The sequence below is a fragment of the Aythya ferina genome (genome assembly GCF_964211825.1).
Source record: "Aythya ferina genome assembly, chromosome: 19".
Taxonomy (NCBI): Eukaryota; Metazoa; Chordata; class Aves; order Anseriformes; family Anatidae; genus Aythya; species Aythya ferina.
Window position 1 is genome coordinate 7610560 of NC_140309.1, and position 25393 is coordinate 7635952.

Genomic DNA, 25393 nt, shown 5'->3' on the forward strand with positions numbered 1-25393 from the left:
ATCCTTCTGTCCGTCCTGTCCCGTCCCTCTCCCGCGGCTCGGCCTCTTCCTCCCGCCAGCCTTGGGTTTCTTCCTGAGGAAATGCGGGAGGAGGTGCCCCGATCCCACGTCAAGGGGTGCGCAGGGAAGGAAGGAGCCGGGAATGCCCCCGGGGGGGGCTATTTTTGGCTTTCACTGCCAAAAAAACGGGCGGACGGGGACTCAGCACCCCCTGCGGGGAAGGGCACCCACCCAGCATCTCCCCTTCACCTGCTCCATCGCCTCCCAAAGCTGCTTCAGGCCATGTCCCCCACCCCACCTGAGGCATCCATCTGCCCCCTCTCCTCCTGCTGTCCCCCCCTGGGGCCCCCACGTCCCCCCTGGGCACACAGCGGGCCCCACGCTGCCCTTTGAACCAGCCGGGGGCCAGTGCCCGCGGCCACCGCTGGCCACTGTCCCACCGCCCGCCTCCCCAGGAGCTTTGTGTCAGCAGATGCACAGGAAACACCTTTTTCCTACCCAAGCCTGGCCAGCCAGGGGGGTGGAATCCAGGCTGGAAGTGTGGTGCTCCCCCCAACACGCAGGATTTAACTCCTCTGTGCCTGAGCAGCCCCAATTCCCATTGCAGGTCACCCGCTGGACATTTGGGGTGGGCTGGAGCACGCCTTGCTGCCACTATCCCCAAGCCAGCCCCCTGCAGGGGCTCTGGCACCGTGCAGCAGGCTGCAGCCCTTTGCACCAGCACACAAAAAGCCGCAGATTCACCGGGGAACAGCTCCCAAAATCCCAAAAGCAAAGACAGAGCAAAGGTTGTGGCGGGTGCCTCGTCAGAGGAACGGGTGCCCCGTTTATTTCTGTTTCCAGTTCTAGGTTGAGGAAGTACCTTGCCTGTAGGGCCCCCGTGCCCCCCACGAGCACAGGGATCGCCCAAATTTTCCAGTTGCCAGCAGCAGGAACAAGTCCCGGTACAAAACGGATTCACCCCACCTCGGAAAGGTGCACGAGGGGCGCTCGCTGCGCCGCAGCCCCACGGCTCCTGAGCGCCCGGACACCCAGCCCTCAGCAGGGCAGGGTGCTCAGCCCGGTGTGGGCACCCATAGGACAGCACCCAGGCAGCCCGGGTGCTCTTCCTCCTTCTTCACATTGCAGGGATAAGGGGAGGCAGGGTTGGAAAGGTGTAGGGGGGAAGGAAAATGGTGGTGATGGGCCCCTGGGTGGTGCCCACGGACCAGGTGCAGACACCCGTGGAGCTGCAAGCAGGGAGAAGCAGGGAGAAGCAGGGAGCAGCACCCATGGGTGCTGAGCCCCCCCGGCTGCCCCCACCCCACTGCTCTGTGCCCACGCAGCTCCTGGGGGTGCCGGCTCCAGCGGGGTCAGAGGGGCGGCGATGCGCTGTGGGGGCTGCCCGCCCGCCCGTCCTCTCCCACCGTCTCCGGCTGCGTTTCGGGTGACTCAATGACTTCCCAGGCTCCGGAGCAGCTGGGTGCGGGGGGGTCGTTGCTGCTGCCCTGATACCACAGTCCGAAGCTGCAGAGAGAGAGCAGATAAGGGGTGTGGGGGAGAAGAGCTTCCCAGGGAAGCAGCCGGATCCCAGCCGGCCTTCTGCATGCCCGGCTGCGAGCACCCTGAGCGTGTGGCAGCCTCCAAAAGGCAGCAGGGTTTGTGTCTACACAGGAAAAGAGAAATCCCTCAGAATCGAGCAGCCCCGCTCTCTGGCAGCACCCCAGGGCAGGCACCGAGCTCGGCTGGTGTTGGGTCCACAGCTGAGCCCAAAAAATGCTCCCTGCCAGCAGAGCCACCCGTCCCCACCAGCACCTGAGACGGGAGTGAACTTACAAGCTCCTGATTTTGGATTCGGGAGGCTGGCCATCCACACAGTCTGCGCTGCGAGCCGGGAGCCAGGAGCCCTCGTCTTCCTCGCTGCAGCACAAAGAAAAGGACAAAAACCTGGCTGAGTCACATGCGGACAACACCAGAGCCCCCGAGGCACCCCTCTGTGCCCCAGCACCATGCGTAACGGGCAGCCACCCCTTCCTCTGCCCTGGCTGTGCCCCAGGAGCAGCTCAGCGAGAGCCCTCCTGGCATTTTCTGCCTCTTATTTCAGGTCTCCATCGCTGCCTGGTGGGAAGGACCCACACCCATCTTTTCCTCTTGCTCCCAACCCGCTCCATCCCGTGTTTGCTCTCCAAGCCCTTGGCACCCACAGCCACAGCAATGCTCACACCCCACAGCCAGCCACGTTTCGTGGCGAGCGCAGCCCCAGCACCGTGCCCTCAGCCCCCAAAGCTCTCAGATATCAGCTCCAAACCCTCGGCGCTTGGTCAGCAGATGCTGGTCCCACATTGCCAGGGCAGCAGAGCCGCAGCCCACGCACGAGTTTGTAGGCAACAAAACCTGGCACGGCGCTCAAGGGACCTGCAGCCACTGCTGCTGCCTCGGCTGGGTGCTGGGGGGATGTCCCCAGCCCTGCAGAGCCCTCAGCACACCCAGAGTCTGTGCCAACTGGACCTTGGGGACACGATGGGGACCAGGCAGGACCTGCAGGACAACGGGTGAGCCCCAGGAGAGTGCTACAGGGCAGGAGCTCGCATGGTGGTGGCTGTCCGGGGCTGTCTGGGTGTGAGCAAAGCGTGCACCTGGGGGAGCCGCACAAGCGAGCAGCATTTTTAGCAGGAGGAAAAACGAGCTGTGCGGAGCTGGGGGAACCCCCGCGCTCCTGAAAATCCCGTTCTGCCTCTCCGAAGGCACTGCAGGTTGCACGTAAAAAGGTTTCGGGTAGGTGGGGAGGACCCATCCCTACCCTGAGCCGCCTGGCTCGGCAAGGTCCCAGCCAGGAGCACCGTGAGCATCCCATCCCTGCCCTACCCAGTCCCCCGGAGCTCCGAGCAGCACCAACCACCTCCTCCTGCCCGAGGAGGCTGCCAGAGCTGGGAAGGGGCCACGCTGGGAGCCTCAGCTGCAGCCCCGGAGCGCTCTCAGGCTGCTCCAGGTTGTACAAACCCCCCTGCGCCTGGGTCCCCCCCGCCAGGAGCCCCCAGCCCAAGCAGCAGCAACAGGTTTCAATGGCGCAGAAGAGCTCAGCCCCCTTCAGACCTTTATTGAAGCCCCGAAAGCCAGTGAGATACGTCCCCATGCGTCCCCCCGATGCCACAGAGCAGCTTCAGCTCAGGCTTAGCCCCCTGCCTCGAGCAGGAGCAGCGCTCGGAGGGTCCTTCCCCTCCCCATGGCGAGGAGTCTGTTGGAGCCAGCACTGCCCACAAACATCTGGCAGAGCCTCCAGGGAACATCTCTACCGTCATCTTCAAGGGCTCTCTGCTGGGTGGCCTCCAACCACGCAGCGCAGGGACCAGCCCGGAGGTCCCAGCACCGCCACCGTCCACGCAGGGACGAGTGGCACTCGGCCAGGGAGCAGGCATGTGACGGGTGACAGGGACATGCGAGCGGCGAACAGCCCAGCCCCTGCAGCACTCCCAGGGCTGAACGAGAGCAAGACATCAAGCACAGACAATAAACCTTTGATCTCTGGAAGCAGGCAGGGGCGAAGCAGGGAGCCCTGGGGAGTTCCCTCGCAAGGTGTCACAGCGCAGGGAGGCACCGAGCCGGCCGGCATCCACCCCGCTCCGGAGACCTCCCCGTCCTCGGACCAGCCGGACTCACCTGCTCGCCGACTCCTCCGCCGTCCCCAGCATTTTGGCTCGGATTTTTCTTTTCTGTCTTTTGATTGTCGACTTCATTGCATTCAGGAAGAAGCTGGGAACTCTGTCTTCGTTCAGCAGCTCCCTGGAGAAGAGAAGTCGGTAGTTAACCGAAGAAATCCTGCCCGGAGCAGCCAAGGGGTGCTACGGGGACAGGAGGCACCCGGCTCGATTCCCTGTGCCACCAGGGAAGGGCTCACCGCTGGTAATAGGCCAGCTCCTCCTGCACCAGGAACAGGTTGGTCTTGAGCTCGTTCCGCTCCTGCAGGATCTGCTGCAGCTCTTCCTTGGAGAAGCAGCAGTGAGCGGGGCTCCTGCTTGCATCCCGGGGCTGGGGCTCCTCATCAGGCAGCGGCGCTCCTTCCTGGGGGACGGAGAGGGTGAGCAGGGGGACGCAGACCCTAAAGCCCTGCTCTCACCTCCCACTGCCAGGCGTGACAAATGACAACCCCTCCTCGGCCACTCCGAGTCCCCCGCGGGTGCCAGCTCACCGTGCTGGGCTTCGGTTGCGGCGCCTCGGCGGCAGCCCTGCTCCTCCTGTTCATCTCCCTCTGGGTTTGCACCACGACGGCCTCCAGGTCCGACTTCTTCTCCAGCGCGCTCTTGAGCTGCGCCTGCACCACGGCCACCTTGTGCCGCAGGTCCTCGTTCATGGACATGAAGCGCTGCAGCTGCTCCTGGAGCTGGAAAGCCCACGGCAGCCCCAAGTGAGCCACAACAACACCGCTCGGCCGCCACCAGGGCCACCAGCGCCTGCACGGCGTGGGAAAGGCATCTGCCCCGGCAGGCTTGTGACACCGGCCCCGGGGAGGGGACAGGGAAGCAGGTCCCGAGGCCCTTCACGTCCTCCAGCTCCCCCGCGCTCACCGCCTCCGTGTCTCGGCTCTTGCAGACGATCTCGTGGGCTTGGGCACGGATCTCGTCCCGCTGCTTGTCCACCACCTCCTTCAGCCGCAGCATCACCTCTCGTTCCTTCCGCGCCGTGCTGTCTGCGCCCAGATGCGGGGGAACGGCCGTGAGCAGCTCCCAGGACCCAGGGACAGCCTCGTGCCGGCACCCTGCGTCCGTCCCCACCACCCTCCTGGCACCCCCTGGGATCCCAGAGCCTGCGGGCGCCTCCACCTCCCTGGCACGAGCTCCTCCCAGCCCACGCAAGGAATATTTTCTGTCCCAAACCCTTCACCCATGCATAAAATCAGGGGATTGAGGGGTCCTGTGGCTCACACCAGCCACCACTCACACTCTCTTGTAGGACAGGGGCACCCACAGGGACAGCCGGTGGTGGCAGGGCCACCCCGAGCCCGCAGGGACACCCACCTTCCTGGGACTGGCTCTCGGCGAGCTGCCCTAGGAGCTGCTGGTTCTGCTCCTCCAGGTGGGCCAGGCGGCCGCGCAGGGCGCGCTCCCGGCGCTCGGCCTCCCACAGCCTCTGCTCCAGGTCCTGGGGGACAGGGACAGCGGGGTCAGGGCCACCCCAAGGGGCTGGGGACAGCTCAGGCTGAGCCACCCCAAGGGGCTGGGGGACAGGACACAGCCGGGTGGGTGTGAGCCGACCCCGAGGGGACTGCAGCGTCCCTCAGGGGATTCCTGCAAGGACAACGGCCACCACAGAGGGGACCCACGGAGGAAGAAGGGCCAGGCCAGGCAGCCACCTGCCCTCGGGGACATAGCAGAGGGGTCAGCACCTCCCCAGAGGGCCAAAGGGCCCCTGGCCGGGTGCCACCAGGAAGGGGACAGGGGGGACAGGCCACCGCTTTCCCCCCGGGGGATCCCATCAACGCTCACCTCCGCGTCCTGCCGCCCCTCACCCTCGGAACCCGCCGGTGTCACCGGGGCCACCAGCGCCTCCAGCAACTCCAGCAGCCGCACAACTGGCGGCACCAACCCGGCCACGGCGTCGGGCCCGAAGCGGCCCGAGAGGCGGCGCAGCTCGGCGCCCAAGGCGCTGGCCATGCGGTAGACGTGCGGCGGGGCCAAGCGGCCCGGAGGCGTCCGCCACAGGGGCTCGGCGCCCCGCGGAGGCTCCGCCATCGGCCACCACCGTCACCCGTCACCACCGCCAGCAGCACCGGACGCGGGGCCCTGCGCTCGCTCCGCCCCGTCCCGCCCCGTCCGGGGCTGCCCTAGCGAGGCGTTCACCTTGGTTAAAAAAAAAAAAAAAAGTTTATTAAAGCCACTCTACAGACGGTACAACCACCGAGACAATGCGTGCGGGGTGAACGGGGGACGAGGGGGGTGTGAGGGTGGGAAAAGCAGGGGGAGGCTGTTGAATATCAACAGTACTAAGGGTGCCGGGGGGAGCAGGGCTAGGCGTAGAGGTCCTCCCGGTCGGCGGAGTAAACCTCCCCCTCCTGCAGCAGGGCGAAGTTGAGGAAGTGAGAGGGGCGATGGACTTCGTGGTAAAATTCCTTGGGGTTGGCGAGCTGCAGCTCGTACTTCATGTTGGGGTCGTGGCGAACACCTGGAAGAGAGAGTCGCAGCTGAGTCAGAGCTTCTACCTTCAGCTCCCTCCTGTCCCCATCTGAAAGCTCTCCCTATCAATCAGGAGCTTAACGAAGCCCTCTGCCCTCCCAAGAGGATTCTTAAGCAGAGCGTGGAAGAAGTTTTAAACCCGCAAGTCTCCACACTTTGTGTTGCATGGCTCCCTCCCCCAGAGGCTTACAATGCCCCTGCAGTGCTTTCCTCTAGATTAAGTCAAGCATTTTGTCTGCCAGCCTCTTCATTTCCTGACCCCTTCTGTGGCTATGGTTCACCAAGCTCATGTCCTCCAACCAGGGCTCCCTGCTACCCACCCCTACCGGGCACAGCTTCCCTCTCCCATCATCATCTCTTCTGCCTGACAGATATTAATTATTCAGTGGCAATACACCAGACGCTACAATCCGGAAACACAAAATGGTCTCATGTCTGATTTCTCTCCTGCATCAGAGTTTGCCCTCTTGCTGCCTCAAATCATTAAGAACTGACATCCCTGCACTGGTACCAAGGAAAGGTCAGACCACAATGCTACTATCCCTGCCAGCTGCTCAGAGGAAGGTCAAGCTTCACAACACGTGAGGAATGCTTCGCCGAAGGAGCCATTTCCTTCTCCTCCCCAAGCTGTTTGCGTTGCCTCCCTTCCTGTCCCCTTCCCGGGGCTCACCCATGAAGTTGTAGTTCCAGGATCCTTGCGCTGGAACCATGAAGAAGCCGAGGAAGCGATCCGAGAGCAGCATCTGCACCCTCTCGTAGTGGGATGGCAGGTAGCCCTTGGGGTTGTTCCCTTTGTCCGTGTTCTGCCTGCCCCACTCGTAGCCGCTCGGGGTCAGTTTGTAGGCTGTCAGGGTGCAGGAGCCCGGGGTAAAACTGAAAGGAGAGCAGAGAGATGATGCAAGTCAGATTAATCGAGGACAGAGGGAAATAAGAAATGAGCAAATGCTCCCCTTTCTGCCAAATTTTTAGTTTGAGACTTCAACATGTTCCCAAGAGCTGCGCCCTCAGCAGCCTGGCTTCTCTCCGCCCTGGCAGGGGGGACACAGAAGCCCTGCTGCCTCCCACCTGCAGGTGATGATGATGGTCTTCTCCCCGTCCCAGGAGGGGTTGTCAGCCATGACCTTGGCATGGGTGGTGACATCCTGTGGTGACAGCTGCGGGGATTCATTGGGCTGGGTGTGAATCCACCCCAGAGGTTCCATTTCCTGATAAAAAGAAAGTGAAAATCGGTTACTTTACAAAAAGAAACTGAAAGCCAAGAGAGAACCAAAAGCTGTTTAAACACAAGACAGCTTCAAGCACGGTACAAGGTACACGGGGACTACAGGCTTCTCCCTTCCACCTGATCCCAGATCGGGCAGACTTCAAGCTGAGACACTGAAGCTCTGCATCCACAACAGAACAAGGGCACCCTGCAGAGGTAACTGAGGTGAGTGCATCGGGGCTGAGCGTGGCAGCAAGATTCTTCCATCGCCTTAGGTCTCTGTTAAAGAGGGTGATCTTCTTCCACCCTCCCTGGGAGCAGCTCAGCTCACCTTGAGGTACTCGTGCTGTGGCAGCTGCCCCGGGAGATGCACGGTCTGGTGTGTTCCCCACTGGGGCACCATCACGATGCACCGAATCTCTTTCACTTGAGGGTTGTCAGGAGGGCTCACTCCATACAGATAACCGGCAATCTAGGAACACAAAAAAACACTTTATGAGCCCAGAAGAGAACTTCCTATAACCACGTAAGGGTCAGTGGGCCTGTTCTTAGGTCCTATGGCAGGTATCTCTTGTTCAGGAGGTCCTCACTAGAACAGAAGATCAGTTTTGTTCTGTGCTGAGTTTCCTCCCAAGTCTGGCCAAAGGAAGCCATCAGCACCTGGCTAGAACTTTTCTCAGCCAATATCAACGGTGTCTACCTCCAGCCTAGAGACAGCAGCAGGAGCTGACTGCCCAGGATTGGTGTACAACCCAGCAGCACGGAGAAGCACCACAACAGACTTGTTGCACACTCACCTGGGCCCGCAGATCTGAGATGCAGATGAATTTCTTCAACACGTTCTTGGGAAGAATGTACGTGTAGCCTGTTTCCTTTATATCGTCTGATGAAACGTAGATGTGGTTCGTTCTCAGGTGGAGGTTGGCAGCTGAAATTGCTCTGTGAAGAGGAGACAACTATTACAGGGTGCACAGGTCTTTCCTGAGCACTCTGACCTTTTCCACTGCTGCCTGCCTCCCTACCTGACTCGCCACTCAGTCTTGGAGGAGAAAGTCTGGGTTTCGTAGTTGCTGGTTGTGGAGGTGATGATTTCGTCCCCATGTTTGTTAACGGTGCGGGTCTGTGTGGCTGTCAGCTGTGACTGCTCTTTGGTTTGCTTCTCAATTTCTGCAATCTGCTGTCTCTGCTGAGAGGGCGCAGAGATCTCCATGCCCAGGATAATGTCTCGGATCTCTGATTGTGTCAGGGATGCAACATTCACACTGAAAGACAAAATTCACTCAAGTCAGGCACTTCAAAAATACACACCGGACCCTTCTCACGAGGGCACAAGCTTGGAACACAGTCAGGGCACTACGAAAAACGAAACCAAAACATTTTAGACAAGAGGAAGGACCAAATCACACAATGCACAGATCAGAAATCACAGATCAAGTATTTTTATCTGCCTTTCCAGAAAGCGATTAATATAACCAATTTCCCTACAACTCTGACCGTTCATTGCCAAAAGCCTTTCAAAGTCTTCTATCTGCACAAGGAGTGCTCGGGCCACACAGTATTTAGAGCAGGAAGGAAAGGCTGACAGGATTACTGCAGCAGGACAGTGGCTTACTTGTTCTTCTTGCCATAGTCAGCAAGGATCAGATCTTTCAGCTGCACCTCCACCTTGATCCATTCCTCGTCTGTCAGGGTTGGCCAGATGTGGTGAGGCTCTGTTATGGTTGTCTTGTCTGGTTTCAGAATCACTTTGGCTCGATCATTATTCACATGTAGTGCCCGGAGAATCAGAATCAAGCGGGAGAATGCCTTAGAGAAGAAAAAAAGATGCAGCTAGTTAGAAAATCCGTGTGTTTTTTTTCTTCTCCCTTTCACACCACTCCTCTCTTTGGGCACACCAACAATACATGAGAAGCGCCAGTGGAATCAATCTGAAGAAAAATCCTCGCAGACCAAGAGCAAGCGCTCTTGAGTAAATAATAGGGAAGGACTTCTGAAACCTTGGCTTTTGGTTTGTGTATCGGTGGCAAAGCAAAGTACAGACTATGCATGTCCTCACCGTGTAGGAAGAGATTGTTTTCAGCCAGTCATCATAGAGATTGAAGAGAACCATCTGGGGTTCAGTAGCTTTCAGGATGAGATCACCAAACTTCTCCACTTTCAGACAGGCCTGGAAAGGCAGCTGCAACTCTGAGCCTTTGATCACAATATTGGGGAAATCCAGCAAGTGCACCTGGAGTTTATTGAGAAGAGGAATTAACTCACAACTGTTGCAGAACATTGGGCCAGATTAAGACTTTCACGGGAACACAGAACAGTTCTGCAACCTCACAATGATTTTACAACGTCCCTAAACAACCGTATGCACATTGTTACCTCAAGTGGGTCCAACATGCCCTTTCGAGTCACTATGATCTGTTTAGGCTGCTCCTCCACGGGAAGCGATCGAATCAAGGCAGCCACTTCTTCTGCAGTCTTCCACTTGGCCAGCTATAAAAAGACAGCAGGGTTAGAAGAATATCTCCCTGCTCACAGCAAAGTCTCCATACTTCTGAGAATGAGAGAGGCTCAAACCAAATCCTAAAAATACATCAGAAATGTATGGCTTGTTTCAGATCAGTGACAAGGCCGAGCATTTCCCTCTCACTGGTCACAGAGGGCAGTTCCCATTCCTGGAGCTCAGTTACTCCTGACTGGCTGAGAAAAAACAGCTGATTACACCACCTCCCTGGCTTCATCACCTCAGTGTCTTTTCGCTGCACTGGATGTTCGTCCAAGAGCAACGTGATTTGCTGCAACAGTCAGCACAGCGCTGTTTCTCAAGTCCTGCTTGTCGACATAAGCTCTGTACACCCCAGAGCCTCAAAAACCTTGCAACATCAATGCCTGCATTCTTACTTCTTTATCCCATGAAAACGTTTGCCAGAGCACAGGTTACACACTAACAATTGGAGCTCCAAACCTGTTGGGAGGCAGGAAGCTAAACACCCTCACGATGCCTTCTACTCAACTGTATATTCCAAGAAACCAGAGCCCAGCCCTGCCTCACTGCCCAAAGCACAAAAAGCAGGCAGGCCCCACCTGTCCCAGACGCTTCTGTCCTGCCCACACAGATGTATGGATGATCTTCAGGAAGAGCTGTCCGGTCCTGGGATTGAAGATGAAAATGGCTCCGTTGATAGGTTTTGTGGTCAAATTCCCTTCAAAAGTCTGAGGAAACAAGTGAAAGTTGAGTGAGACGAATGCAGCTTATCCACACACTTGCACAACAACTGACTTGCCACATGCTTTGAGCAAGAACCGTACTGGAAATTGTACTGGAAACTGAAACTGGAAAGAGCTGCTCTGTGCACATTGCAGAAAAAAAGTAGGCCCAAGCTGATTCCTAGTTTTCCACCATGCATGCCTCCACAATCATCCCCAGCAAAGGACATTTACAGTCCTTATTCCTTCCCCCTGAAGGTGCGCCCCTGGCCTCACCTTGTGAATGGTCACTCTGTACACATTGGTGTCATCCACAAACCAGATGATCTGGTTGGAGAAGAGCTCTCCATAGTTCTGAGAGGAAAGGTATGGTTCTGTGGGCTCAGATGAATACAGCTGCAACCCCTTGCGGATTCGTTCTCTCAACACATACAGCGCAGGATTTGCCTTCATAATTTTGGCCATAGCCTGCTGGATCAGAGGTTTGCTCCCAGGGAACCAGTTCCCATATGCACTGAAGAAGAAAACAGACAGAAACAGTTGTTGCTATCGGCTCTAAGATGAAGCAACAACAGCTATGCACAAGTCCTGCCATGCAGCAGCCAGGCTCCTTTCTGTGGGCTGATAACTAACTTCTGTGATGTTCTTGGAGCTGTTCACCTATAGCTTTTCCCTATGCTTCCCCTCAGTGAGAAACTAGAGCACACACATGTTGTGATCTCAGAAAGGTTTCATCTTCTCTAATTGGCCCACTGGAGAAGTCTGCTTTAAACGACATAGCCCTAGTTCCCCCCAGTGAAGAACAGTTGCCCCCTTTCGCAGACAGCTTTTAAACAAGGCCTGTCCCTGACCTCCAGGAGCAGTCTGGCAGAGAACCCCTAAGAAAACAACTGATTAGTGAACTGGGAGGACAGAACCATTGTTACAGCAGACATCAGTGACAGAGCTGCCTAGATGCCTCATCCCATTCAGTGCCTACCTCCAGCTTCTGCCTTCCTCCCTCACACCCTTGCCTGGACTGCAGCCCAATTCAGAGATGCAGTAAGACATCCAGGAACTACCAATTACAGTTAAAATACAGACGGTGCAGATCTTACCTGTGCAAGTTATAGGCCAGATCGATGGCAATGAGCACACCGGTGGGAGATGGATAGATACTCATGTTGTCTGTAGTGTAGTCCAGGAACTTGGCTCTTGCATAGCGCTCAATATCATGGGAATCGTAATCTCCCCAGCGCAGCTGGATATCAATCCAGTACTTCTGAGTGGTGGTGCTGTCCATCACATCTCTAAGGAGAAAGCAAGCCAGAATAACTTATCTAGCACAAAACTCTCAGGCAATTGCTACTTATCTCTTTGGCAGAGAGTAACTGCTATCAAATCTGATTACTGAAGCCGGCTGCTGTCTGCATACGTTCCTGAAAAGAAAGTTTCCACTGCTCTCTTCACACAGCATCTGAATGCAGAAGCTGTTAATAATGCTACGTGGCTACTCATCTACTGCACAATGAGCAGCATCTATCCCAGGGAATGTCTGCTGAGGGTTTAATTAAGTGAACACAGCACAGGTGCAGGTAAGTGTCCAGTTTACTCCACACTGTGGGCCCAGGATGGCACAGTTCCCCGGAGTTTCCTGAAGAACTACTCAGAGCTCCTGAGGTTGGGCTCATGGTAAAGGGCAAATGGAAGAGGGAAGAGCAGCAGAGATGCTCTTCATGTCTTCCAGAAGGCGGTGCTAGAGGTGTACCAACCTTCTACCCAAACTAGCCCTGCTCTTTGCCAGGTGTTATCGTGTTCTCCTGGGTCCCCAAAGAAAACCAAAGGTGCCCAAGAGAGAGAGCCTCCAGCTCAGGATGACAGCCTCAGCAGCTCCTTCTCTGCAGCTAGATCAAGGACAGAGAAAGGGAAGCACTTACTTGGAATCTGCAAGCAACGATGGACGTGACACATTCCACTTATAGGAAGCAAAGAGAAGGATATCTGCACATGAGGAATTCATCTTGTACGACTTCCTGGGATGGATTGTCTCTTTCTGCACTGTCTCAATCTCCAGAGCATCCAGCTCTTGATCAAACACCTGGGGAGAAGGCAGTCAAAGGTGAGTTGTGTTCAAACAGTCTAGCTAAAAGAGTCTATCCTCAGCAAAGACCTGGCAGATGCCCAGGAAAATCTAGTTTCCTTCCCTTCCCTATTGAACTGCAGGAGTAGCAGCCTTGCTACTGCTGTGAGCAGGAGGCTGTTGGTACACAAGGAACGTCTGCAATGCACAGAAACAAACCTAGTTCACATACTGCTCACCTGACACAAATCCATTACAATGCTCTCATGGATCTTTTGCCACAAGTGAGCTCGGAAAATCTGAATGAGAGAAATCTTCAGCGTGGGGATCTTGCCATGCATAAAGATACCTGTCAAATCCAGCTGCACCTGAAACCCAACGTACACCTGAAAAGGAAAAACAGCTGTGAGAACAGGCAACAGCACAACTGGCCAAGTTTAGAAAACAGAACTGCTCCTGTTGAGGAGGCTTACATCTACAGTTCATCTGCAAGAGGAGTTCTGAAGGATTTGTTAACTGCTCTCAACTCTGCAGAAGTTTCTACAGGCAAGCTCCAGATACTTACGTTGGCTCTGTTAATGGTAGGAGACCACCACAGAGTGAACCTTCTGTTTGGAATCTGATTCAAACCAGATCTCTGGGCGTTTGTCAGCTTCTTCCACTTCATGGACTCCTCAAAGCCACTGGCCTTCTCCCTAGAAATGACAATCAATCGCGTCATCACAGCTGACTGCCACGCACCACATATAATAGAGGCATGGAACAAGCACACCAGGAGTGAGAAAAACTGCTTCAGGGAAATAAATTTCCATGAATTCACATGTGAAAATTCAGTCAGAGCACAATTCCGGGTACCCTTCACAACTGAGCTATACAATGCACTTCTGGAAAACAGAACACACTCAAAGCAGGATCAGTACAGCTTGAGCCATGAACTCCTCCCGGGTGCATCACTAAGCTCCAGTTTGCATGACAACGCCAGATGAATGTTTCTCTTACCAGAACAGACCCTCCCACGTGGGGAAGTAAGTGCCCTTGAAGAGAGTGTGCTCCAGGATGCCCTCCACTCCACCAAGGGCCTGGATCATATCCGTGCGGTAGTTGTTCAGGTTCCAGAGCTTCCCGTCGTGACGCTGATGTGTCCACCAGAACGGGTTCTGTTTCAGGACCTGCGAAAAACAGCCCACAAGTGAGCAGCTCTGCGTTCAGATCTCTTAACTGTGCTGCGTTAATTTTAGGAACCAAGATGATGATGCCAGCTAACAAGTGAAAAACCTCACATACTCTGTCCTGGAAGACACAGCTCATCTGCAACGTGAGTTCTGTCAGTGCTACTGGGCAATGCAGGCTGGGCAAAATCTAAGATGACGTCTGAACTTCACAATCAGCCAGAGAAAGTCCCTGTCAATACCTGATACTGTTTGAAGTCAGTCCTGACTCTCCATCCTTTATCATACGCTAGGGTGTGCCGGTCCTTCTGGAAAAGTGTGTTTATACGAGGAATCCCCCTGTCCCATGAGTCCTCCAGATCTTCCAGTGTCAGACGCCTGAAGAAAAGACAGCCCCCACACTTTGTTACATCTCCATTTTATGACAACGCATTAATGAATATTTCAGTTGACGAGATCACAGAAATGATACAGATCTCAGGGCTCTGGCAGGAGGTTCTAAAATGCCAAGCACTCAAGAGGCTCAAAGCTTCCACAGCTTTTACTGTGAACAGGCTGATATCAAACAGCCAAAAGGAAAAGCTTGCCCTTGTAAGTGAGCAGAACTAGCTGCGCAAATGGGTCTGATGTCAGCTTTTCCTGGCACCATCTGGCATATCATTTATCTTAAACTGTGCCATGGGTGTGCTATCTGTTTGCAGAGCCCATGCCTCCTCCAGAGGTAAGACTGCAGCTCTGCAGGCAGCCTGTAATGTGTATCACAGACCCAACAAGGTCTGCAGAACCCTGAGACAGCAGCAGACCTCACACCACTGCCTGCCCCCGCCCAGCTGAGATGTGATTGCACATGGAAACGTGTTCATGGAAACATGTACCTGTTCTGGGCTATAGCCTCCTGTCGTTTGAGGGCATATTCTGCCCATACTCTCTGAGAGTCGATGAATTCACTCTCCCATGGCTGGATGTAACGATACAAATTTGGGATGAGCTGGTCCTCCTCATGACTCATTCCTGAGCGGAAGTGAGTAATGCCGACGTCTGTCTGCTTGGACCACCTGCAGCGAAGAGGCAGAAGAGTGAGGTGGGAGCAATGGGACATCGCGAGTCACGTTGCCATGACCTACTGTGAAGACAACCTCTCTCTTTACCAAGTCACGCTTTAGCATTCTCAGATATTTTTATGGCAAAGAATTATTTATCAGAACACGCAAACCTTGTGGGCGTTTAGGATAGGGAAGCACAACTCACCTCAGGTCAGACTGTGGGATGAGAACGTGGCCCATGGAGAGCATGCCCAGCCCTCCCAGCTCTTTAGGGGTGTAAAACACCACCGGTGGGAAACGGCTAGGCATCTTGGAATTCAGCCCAATTTTGATTCGAGTCTGGATTTTGTTCTCACACTTCACCAGCAAATCAAGCAGCTCCTGAGTATTCACAACAGCTTCCCGGAAATATGTCATCAGGCCAATGAGAGCTGTGTTCCACTTGTTGACAATCTAGGAAGGAAAACAAGGGCTTGGTTCTCAGCCTGTTCCCCAAGCATCTGCAGAAAGCTCTCTCACACACCTTTCTCCCACCTTACCTTAGTGAAGGTTGTAGAGCCAGAGGCCATGAGGATCTGCCTCACTCTGTTGTGAAACCTCTGCATGGACTCGTCATCCACACGCAGGAAGCACTGGGCTGTGCGCTCCTTGGTGACCTGCAAGAGCACAGGGCTATCAGTTCCTTCCTGGGAGCCCTCCATCCAAGACAAGGTAAGCAATAAGGTGAGCTCTTGCCATCAGGGATTCATCAAACATGAAAGGCAACAGGCTGAACAGCACCTCTACAGTTTTGGATCCCCTCCTCACCCCCGACCAAGGATTCCCCACCCCTCACTGAGTTTCTCTTAGCTCTACCTGCCACTGGTCCCAGGAACACAGCTCGTAAATGCAGACCCCCCCCCAGCAGGTGTAAGCCAAGCTCTGATGCCAGGAGTCCCAGCAGGGTCTCCTCTCCCAGCCTAACTCTCACCCTACCTCATTCTGCAGGTTCCAGACACCGTCCTTGTGGGTGAACTCCTCGTAGCTGGTGCGACATTTGGGCAAAATACGGCACTCAAAACCACACATGTTAAACAACAAATTGGGGTTGTCCTTGCTGTAAACGGAGACGAAGCTGTTCTCCCATTGTACTGTGGTGACTGATCGAGGCAGGCGGTTCTTGATATCCCAGAAAACAGCACGACCCCTGAAAAACAAAGCATACCCAGTGAGGCCAGGCTGTCTGTTACCACGGTGAAATACAAACTGGGCAAGCTTTCAGGGCTTTCTTAGCACCACAGTCTCTCACATCCATCATCCACTGTCAGAATTATGGCACAAACCTCCTCATTTCATCTTTTTTTTTTTTTTCCTGAGCACCTGTCTGCCAGGCTTCAACACTTATTTATCACAACTAATTTTCCCACCACCCTGCTCCTTGTTTTTTCCAGCTTGCAGCACTTACAGGTTGACATCATGTTTCATGAGGCGCATCCGAGCATCCCGGGGCCAGCACTTCTTGTTGTTGTAGCCGACGATGTTCTCGTTGTTGGGATCTGGATGCTCTGTCAGGTAGCGCTGAATCAAGTCTCTTGCCTCATCTGCTGTAAACCTGGAAACACGCAGAAGAGAAGCTGGAGTTATATGACCACAATGATTAGGACCTGCTTAGGGATAAGTTGATTGCTGTTGCACGTCTGAAGCTAACTATCCAATTCCTCCATCTTCCCACTGAAAGGGACTTCAGTTTCGTTAGCACAGACCAACCCTTGACTGGGTTATCTTTCCATGAACACACATAAAACGCTACATCCACTTGCTAGGAAGCCCCAAGAGGCTTATTTAGCTGTGGAAAATCAATTTGACTTTTGATGTTGCTTTTCTACTGATTCAGCAAAGCTCTCCTCTTAATATGGTGAACTGGGAAAGCAAGAGGAGGCATTTGGACACCCAATTGTTCTGGAAAATCTGTTAATTCAAGCATTCCTGATACTTCTTAGCAGAGGGGGGAAAAAAACTGGAGTAGAAGCATACTAACTCCCCCTTTCAAAACATCCACTGCAAGATGCCAGAACAAAAGTTAAGCAGAGGAAAGCAGGGCCCTGTGGAGCTCTCACCTGAAGAAGATGTGAATGCGGTCGATGTATCTGCAGAAAAGGCGGATGGGATGGGCCACCTCAGTGGCAATGTCTTGGAAGCTGAGGAAGTCATTTGGCATCTGGGGAGGCCCAGCCATTTCGCTGGCACGGTGCAGGCCCAGCACCAGCAGGTCCATCACAAGCCCGTAATACTGGACAATGAAGGAAGCAAACTGCAGCCCACGAATAATCCCATACGAGTTGGTGTGATTCATGTCCTGAGTAACAGAAGGAAAAGGGTGAGAACCTGACTGGCACAATACACCAAAAACCTTTGTGTGAGCAGCTGCTTTTCACCAGGACCCAGTACAGTTTCCTTACTCCCTAATCACTTATTTCTTTGCCAAGCCTTGTGTCCCCCCTCCTACCCATGGGTCTCAGATTTCTGAATTTTACAGTCCACACCTCCCCCCTTTTCTGACAGTAATCATCACCTTGTAGTTGATGACCACGTTGTTTTTGGCTGTCATGTAGTCAGCGATGTTGTGATCAACAATGAGACGCAACAGCCTGTTGAGCAACGTCAGGTCAATCTTTTCATACATCTTCTCAAATCGAGATTCCAGCATGACGTTGCATTCACCTTCACTTGTTTCCCAAACATCCTGCAGGTTATTAATGCCTGAGGAGACAAACAAGTGTGTCATGTTAGCTGACAAGGCAATTCTCAGAGTGTAGAAGCACCATTCTGGGCATGGAAAGTCAGCGTGCTTCCTGTAACACCTGATTTTCAGCCTCCGTTCCCTCCAGTCCATCCAGAAATTGAAACAGAAATACACAGTCAACCACAAATGCTATGGTTAACCTACAAAATACAGCTTTTGAGCCTAATAACTAACTGTACTATTGTCTGAAAGTTGCAAATATGAAAACTCAGCAAGGGGATTCTTAAGCAGCAAGCTCACATTAACAGAACTCATTTTTATCAGGGAATACAAACCCTCACTAACCTTGGCACCACTTGTACACTAACAGTGGAGGAGGTTCGGTGTCAGCAGGTTTGATCCAAGGAGGGAAGAGTCTTCGCTTATCAGCCTCGTACCACAAGTACTGATCCAGATAAGCATCTGTGATTTTCTCCAAGGGCTCAACGTCATAAACAGGAACCAAGTGGCTGTAGAGATCCATGAACTCAATACCCACCTAAAAAAGAGAAGGTAAAGCTGAAGCCTGCATTTACAGAAAACATCTGTCAAGTCTCTTAATAGTCTTGGTAGCACACAGCATAAGTTTTTAGTGTTCTCTGGCTTTGACCAGGATGCTCACCTCCTTGAAGGCTCTCTGAGTTAAAAGGTGTCGCTTGATTCTGGACAGAGCTTCATGAGGATTATCATAAGCCTGTTCAATCAAGCCCAACTCCTCTCTCTGCGACTGATTCAGGCGAGATTTCACACTGAAAGTGAGAAAGAACAGCTCACACACCCAAGCATGAACAAAACTAATGGCTGCTGCATTAAATCAAAGACAGCGTCAACCAAGTGAGTCAAGACAAGATCTGTAATTCTTCACAATCCACATTCCCCAGTTGCCCAACAGCCCCCAGAAACATGGCATTGTTTTTCCCCAAGTGGCAGAGTCCATGAAGAACCCCCCGGCAGCCTTGGCAGCACCACAACCTACAGCCTTTACCTGGCCATCAGGGTCAGTTTTACGGTGTACTCAATTTCAGGAATAACGGACAACAAAACTTTCAGAAGCCCTTCCCAGTGCAGATGTCTGACCCTTGGCAGAACTCAGTCACTTCCTGACGCTTACCTGTAAGCTTCCTTCAGCCTCTCCAGAGCTAATATGAGCAACTTGGTGTCATGCTTGTAGGACAGAGGTGGGAATGGAATGGGTGAGAACCTCCTGCTTTCCAGCCAGTGCACTGTGGTTGTGTACACAGCAACAGCCTCTTCTGCTGTGATGTAAGGCCCATCCTGCACAACCACAACATGATTAGTCAGTGAAAGCCTGCTTATAAAAACAGCACAAATTTAGGCAACCTCAGGCAGGACATAAGTACCTTCAAGTAATTATGCTGTCGTTCCTGCTCAGCTTTTAAGTAGAGTCTGGTCAGCCGGCCCAGATTCTTCTTACAGACAGTCTTGTCCACAGTGGCACCGCGACGGATACGCTCTCTATTGTAGTGAGCTGTATTTGTCCACCAGTCAGCTTTTGCCTTCACGTATCTCAGGATCATGTTCTCAATAGGAGTGGGCAGCCCGGGAACCTGGGGAGGGACAGTATTATGAGGGAAACAAGAGTGGGAACCTTAATGAGAGCAGTTCACCGTAAGAGGTGTTATAATTGAACTGAAAAGAAAGGTCAAGTGAGGGACTTACCTTCCAGGGGATGTTGGCCTTCCAGCACCGCCAAGCCTCGCTCAGATGCTGCAGGATGGTTCTGGCTTTGTTCTGTTTGATCCCTTCTGGCATCATGTCCAGAATGTCATGCATAACGGCTGCCCTCAGCTCCAGGTCAAAGTGAGACTCCACGCGCTGCTTTGTGACAGTCTTTGCTACACCCTTTGAGTGACGGCCTGCAGAAAACAAGGTACTTCAGCAGTTCAGACATTAGAAGAGGGCAGTGCCCCTCTTCTTTGTATTAAAGGAGTGTCCTGCAAAGAGGTGCAGGGTATCTGAAGAAGTTTAACTGCTACAACATTACTGATGAGTTTGGAATAATTGATCAGGGTGCTACAGACCCCAGAGCACTACGGATCAGAGAATCCCACTTCCATTTATAATCTACTGTGGGGGCATTGGTCTTGTAAGAGCTCTAAACAGGACAATAGCTGCTGGGGCTGACAAGGAACATGGACTCAAATCACCACTTGAAACAGAAACCTTGAGTTTAAGCTAGCAAGTAAACAGCATTAATCTTTAGCAGACAATCCTCCCATGTCCGAGATTTACACAGCATGCTGACCTTCAAACTGCCTGGCTAGCAGATTCCCCAGCCAGCGTTCCAGCAGTGGCGTGATGCCCCTCATGAAGAACAGCCACACTCTCCAGCCTGGAGCCCAGAAGCCACAGCCAGGACCTTTGCCCACAGGCCCCTGGAAGAAGAGAGGCACGGTAACAGGAGGTCATTTACGGACACTCCAGAATCCATCCCCTCTCAGTCAGTTTACTTGGGGTTACCACCTCATCGGAGAAGTGGAACTTACTGTGTTAAACCTGTAGTAGATGAGATGTTTCAGGTCCTTGCACATGCGAATCTGCCTCATCAGTTTGTACTTGTATCTGTACATTCCTGTCAGCTGACCAACATGGGCAAAGATGTACTGCAAGCCGTCTGCCAACTGAAACACAAGGAGCACAGTCAGAGATAACAATCAACACTGCACACATTGCCTCAAGAAGCCAGGCTTATTTTGCAGCTGTGAGGAGAGTGTATTGGGCTGTGCAAAGCTCCCACCAGTCACTCATGCAATCATCAACTCTTATGAACTAGAATAACAGCAGCATTTCACTCAATACCAAATGCTTTCTTTGCTTCCCTCTTTTTTGTAACACTGCAACAGTCATCTTGTGCATCCCATATAAGCCCATCCAGATATTCCATTCCTTCTCTCAATTTCCCCTCTCCACCTTTGAAAGGAAACAAGGAAAATAAAGAATCAAGGCTACCTGAAACGCATCCACGTTTCCCAGTCTGTACTGGACGTGGCTGTCCACCACCAATTTAGTCAGGCGCAGGACCTCTCGGCACAGATGGAAAGCGTTACCGAAACGGGATTTCTTCCTTTCCTGGAAGAGAAAAGGCAAAGATTGAGGATTTCATAGAACCACAGAATCTTAGAATATCCAGAGTTGGAAGGGACCAATGAGGATCACTGAATCCAACTCCTGGCTTCACACAGGACCACCTAAAAAATCAGACCATGTCTGAGAGCACTGTTCAAGTGCTTCTTAACTCCAGCTAACAGTCAAACAGCTCCAATTTGGTCAGTCTGTACAACAACTGACCAACTGAGTCACTGTGTTCACTATTACCACACCAGCTACTTAAAAACCTTCAGGTATACTTTACTCTTGAGTAGAACAGTACATGGGCCGATACCTTGGTGGTGAGGGTCTTCACTGGCTTCAGGTTGAAGTTGTAATCTAAGTGAAGGTAGTTCAGGTTCTTTCTGTGGATCAGCAGGTTCAGCATGTTGTAGCCCTGGCGACACACCTGCAGGCCTACTTCCACCCAGTCCAGCTTCGTTGACTGGAAAAACTTTGTAGCCTTGAAAGAGCGGAACAGGTACCTGGGGAGAGAAGAGACTAACATCAGCTGCATCCCCTACAGCAGCTCCTCCTGAACAGGCCCTCGCTTACCTCTTCTTCTGGGCCTTGGGGGGTCTGTGTTTGAGCGCGTTCAGAACGTAGTATTTCAGAAGCTTCTGATAGGAGACTCGCACTTTCACTGGCTGGCCTGCTGGGCAGTGCTCACGATACCTAGGGATAAAATAGATTTCAAATTTCCAGGTAACTCACATTCCTTATAAAATGGTAAGTCTCCAGAAAGCCTCCTGAAATCTCCAGAAGCCAGCCACTCACCCACCACACGATCTCTTTATTTTATTTGTATTGTACTGTAATAATAATGTCACAAACACTAGAACACCCTTTTCCCCTGGGAAGAACTCACCAGTTTTTGACCAGTGGGATGTCAAGAGCTCTCCGAGTCCTCCCAGACCTCAAGTTGAAGGGCCGTGGGGCCCAGAGCAGGGCAATGCCATTGGCTGTGTTGTCTGTGTAGAGCGGAGTGTCCTTCAGGAAAGGTTCCACAAACTCTGGTAACTCAAACTCTTCATCATCATCAGGCAGTGGCTCCTGACTCTGAAATACAGAAAACATGCAACACGTTGTGGATGGGGCATCCACAACTCCTCTGGGCAACGTGTTCCAGTACCTCACCACCCTCTGAGTGAAACCTCCTAACCTCTAATCTCCCCTCTTTTAATTTAAAACCATCTGCCCTTGTCCTGTCAATATCTGATTGAGCAAAAAGTCGCTCTCCATCTTTTTTTAAGCCCCCCTTTAAGTACTGAAAAGCCACAACGAGGTCACCCTGCAGCCTTCTTTTCTTTAGGCTGAACAGCCCCAGCTCTCTCAGCCTTCCTTCACAGGAGAGGTGCTCTAACCCCCTGATCATCTTCATGGCCCTAAAGGCTGGCTACTGGACCCTGAGCTAGGTGTTACAGAGGTAAATTAGGGAAATGTCAGCTCCATGAAAAAGATAAATAGCCTATAAGACAATACTAAAACAACACTGTTATTTAGGCATTGAACTTTATCCTCGAGATGAAAGGAAACATCTTTGTGCAACTACAAAAAAGAGAACAGTAACTACATTTTTGTTTTTGTGAAAGAAAGGCTTATGTTTTCTCCTGAAATACGTATGCATCTGCGCCATTATCAGAAACAAGGTTATAAAAAGATGCTAAAGCCCAAACACCTCCACACATGTAGTTTATCAGAGGCTCTCCTGAACACTGACTCACCTTAACGGAATGTCTGTGTGAAATGGGGTTGATCAGGGGGTCGAAGTAAAAAGCTGGGAGATCGGGATCTTCGGTTTTAATGAAAACAACGTTGGGAGTATGATACCTGCAACACAGAACAAATTATTAGAGCATCCCGATGGCTTCCTTCTCCTCTCCCTGCTCTCGAGACTGCTGCACTTACCAGGTCAGGTGGACGTGGTGGGGCAGGTTATTGTACAGGTACGGGAAAGCAATTTTATACTCCGTCCTGATGGGCTGCCTGATGATAATTTTGTTGATGTCATTAAATTCATTCCAGTCTTCATCCCTCAAATGAGAAGAAAAGAAATTGTCATACCAGCACTCGAGAAGACAGAAACACAAATATTTTTGACCAAAGATGCAGTATGTGTGCCCTTCCTTTAGCCTTCTCTTCATCCTATGAATCACTCAGTGTCTAAAGCAACAAGCACATCACAGACAATGATAAACCTGAGCAAAGACCCAGAATTATCTCACCCAAGGCAAGGCACATGATAACAGATTAGCCCTCATGACCCTTTCCCAGGTAATTACTTATCTTTCCTCCAAAATCGAACACTTACTGAAGATTGATATCTCTAACGAGAGGCTCGAACTTGGGCCCTCCAGGAATAGCCATGTTCAGTGCCTTGGAGGTGAAGAACGCTTTCAGGTCAAACAAATAGAAGTAGTTGTCATCCACCAGGTCGGTGAGCAGCTGATTTGCCAGCCGGTACAGCGTGGACATCATGGGCAGGGTGAACTGCCACCGCTGGTACGTGGAACCATTGACATACCTGCAGGGAAACAGAACTGGATGTTCACTGTACAGCCAGAAGACAACTGGTCCCGTACTAAAGGACCACAAATAACCCAACACCTTTCCCTGACTGCCATTTGCAGAAAATATTACAGACAGCCAACTCCTGCCCCCTGCTAGACAGAAAAGAGACGCTGCAGGATTGCTAAGAACTTTTATGGATTACAACTGTCCAGTTCCTTGCCTCAAACTGAGGTACCAACATCTGAAGTCATATACAGGAGCCTCTCCTAAGTGCACTCTTAGTAACCACCGACTCAAATCCCAACTAGACAATTCAGGTTTCCATCTCAGGCACAGCAAGACACATCAGAGTTTTAGCAATTACCCATGAAGAGACAGACAGACTTTGTTTGCCCTCCCTAGATGCTGAAGACTGAGGGATGGCTTTACAGTGGTCAGATTCCCCCTCCTATCCTTGAGGGACATTTTTCTCCCCACGCCAACATCACACATAGCCCAGTGTTGCATAAGCAAAGGTTTTATACCACTACATACAGGTAATTTATGTAGTGAATAATGTTTGTTTCCCACTCCCAACCCCTCACTGGGTTGTGCTACGTACTTCCTGTTGTCTTTCAGCGGCTGGTGGTCGTAGAACCAGTCTAGCACAGGGGCATCTTCCTCTGGATCCAGCTCAAGCTGAATTGCTTCCAGGGGCTCCACATCCAGGATGTTATCGGCATAATCCAGAGGTGGCTCTTCGTCATCAAACGGGGGGAACCTCATCCTCTTGAAGTGACGCCTATCCCTCTTCTCTCGCCTCATCATAATCCACATCGACCTGGCAGAAACCAGAGGCCATCAGGCACCGTTTTTATTGTGGTATCAGCGTGGGACTTTGCTCATAAGATCCCACCGGGGTTAAGGAAGGCAGCACTTACCCCCACTGCGCGATGTACACCGGCTCTATGACCCAGGGAATCTCATTCACAAAAGAGATGGCTCCGGTGATATGGTACAGGACTGGAACGTCTCTGATTTGCTCCCACGGCATGGGCATGTTCTCCAGGAGCTTCAGAACAGCATGAGGCATGTACTTCAGAGCACTGCAATCAGAAATCAACGAGTATCACAGTTAGAAGAGATCTCAAGAAAACAGGCGTTTGTCTGCTGGAAGCCCTCTCACGTGTACATCTGCCAGCCCTGAAAACTGCTCAGCTAACCTGCTCCTAAAGGCCTCCAGTGACAACACCGCAAACTTCCCCTTCTATCCTTGCGCTTCACTGATCTCATTACCAGAAAGTTTTCTACCGGTTGGTTTCACAGAGATCATTACATGTTAAAAACATCCCATCAAAAATATTTTTGTATATTAATATTTTGTATATTAATCATCCAAAACCATATTGACTACTTGATGCTCCCTCCCAAGACCCTCTCAGGATTCAGCACGGTGTTTTTTCTCAAAAACTTAAAGCAACAAAATCCTTTGCTGATCCTCTTCCTCACTGCCATCCTAGTACAACTGCCTGGCCTGCCACGCTGCTTTCTGTGCCCAGCTGACACTGAGGGAAGGAGCGAGGGCTCTCCCTTCAGCGAGCACCCTCAGCACGGCAGCAGCTCCCGGCGCATCCCCCGGGAGCGGGGCTGTCCCGTACCCCAGGTAGACGCGCTTGTCGTGGCGGAACTTCCTGTTGGTCATGTCGCCGTGGTCGCGGATGATTTTGCGGACGTGCTCGGGGGGCATGTCCTCCTTCTGCGCGTCCACGAAGCCGAATTTCCTCTTCTCGGCGTAGCGCTTGGCCTGCAGCTGCTGCCATTTGCGGGCTGCGGAGACACAGAAACCAAAACACGGCGTCAGGCCGGGCCGGGCCCACTCGGCAGGCCGCGGCCGGCCCTCACCCACCTTTCTCCTGCAGCTTCTCCTCAGACATGTAGTCGGGCAGCGGCGCCAGCGGGCTGGGCACCGGGGCGCAGGCCCCGCGGTACGGGAACACGGCGGCCATGGCGACGGACCTGCGGGGAGACGCACCACGGGCTCACGGCGGGGTCCCGGACCCTTCACGGGCCCTCTCCGGGCCCTCCCGGTCCCCTCCGGTCCCCCCCCGGTTCCCGGTCCCCCCTCACCGCTGCCCCGCGCTCCCCCCCCGCAATGGCGGCGCTGCCCCCACCACCGCCGCGCCTCCGAGGCCCGGATGTGGGCGGGGCGCGC

The 25393-nt window shown here is 52.8% G+C and overlaps 2 protein-coding genes across 2 annotated transcripts; both read right to left on the bottom strand.

Moving 5' to 3' along the window:
* Window positions 1–787: 787 nt before the first annotated feature.
* Window positions 788–5705, bottom strand: RILP (Rab interacting lysosomal protein; the record flags this gene model as incomplete). The annotated part of the gene is made up of 8 exons (XM_084493166.1): window positions 788–1506; window positions 1816–1899; window positions 3637–3759; window positions 3875–4038; window positions 4166–4357; window positions 4542–4663; window positions 4992–5115; window positions 5460–5705. 8 exons carry the CDS (start codon window positions 5703–5705, stop codon window positions 1353–1355), a joined length of 1209 nt encoding a protein of 402 aa, XP_084349292.1. The 3' UTR covers window positions 788–1352.
* Window positions 5706–5820: 115 nt separating this feature from the next.
* On the bottom strand, window positions 5821–25333 carry PRPF8 (pre-mRNA processing factor 8). Its single transcript, XM_084493153.1, has 43 exons — window positions 25309–25333; window positions 25088–25197; window positions 24840–25008; window positions 24123–24287; window positions 23804–24022; window positions 23003–23215; window positions 22600–22725; window positions 22416–22521; window positions 21560–21750; window positions 21247–21366; window positions 20987–21176; window positions 20554–20673; window positions 20091–20225; window positions 19850–19979; window positions 19264–19460; window positions 18945–19151; window positions 18695–18858; window positions 18206–18332; window positions 17890–18082; window positions 17374–17561; window positions 16919–17157; window positions 16267–16413; window positions 15798–16008; window positions 15362–15478; window positions 15028–15275; window positions 14655–14834; window positions 14022–14157; window positions 13610–13779; window positions 13176–13305; window positions 12850–12996; window positions 12468–12628; window positions 11649–11840; window positions 10828–11065; window positions 10429–10557; window positions 9724–9837; window positions 9407–9580; window positions 8963–9156; window positions 8373–8612; window positions 8148–8289; window positions 7682–7822; window positions 7212–7351; window positions 6817–7019; window positions 5821–6135 (listed from the first exon to the last, which is right to left on the bottom strand). Exons 2-43 carry the CDS (start codon window positions 25185–25187, stop codon window positions 5981–5983), a joined length of 7008 nt encoding a protein of 2335 aa, XP_084349279.1. The 5' UTR covers window positions 25188–25197; window positions 25309–25333; the 3' UTR covers window positions 5821–5980.
* Window positions 25334–25393: the final 60 nt, after the last annotated feature.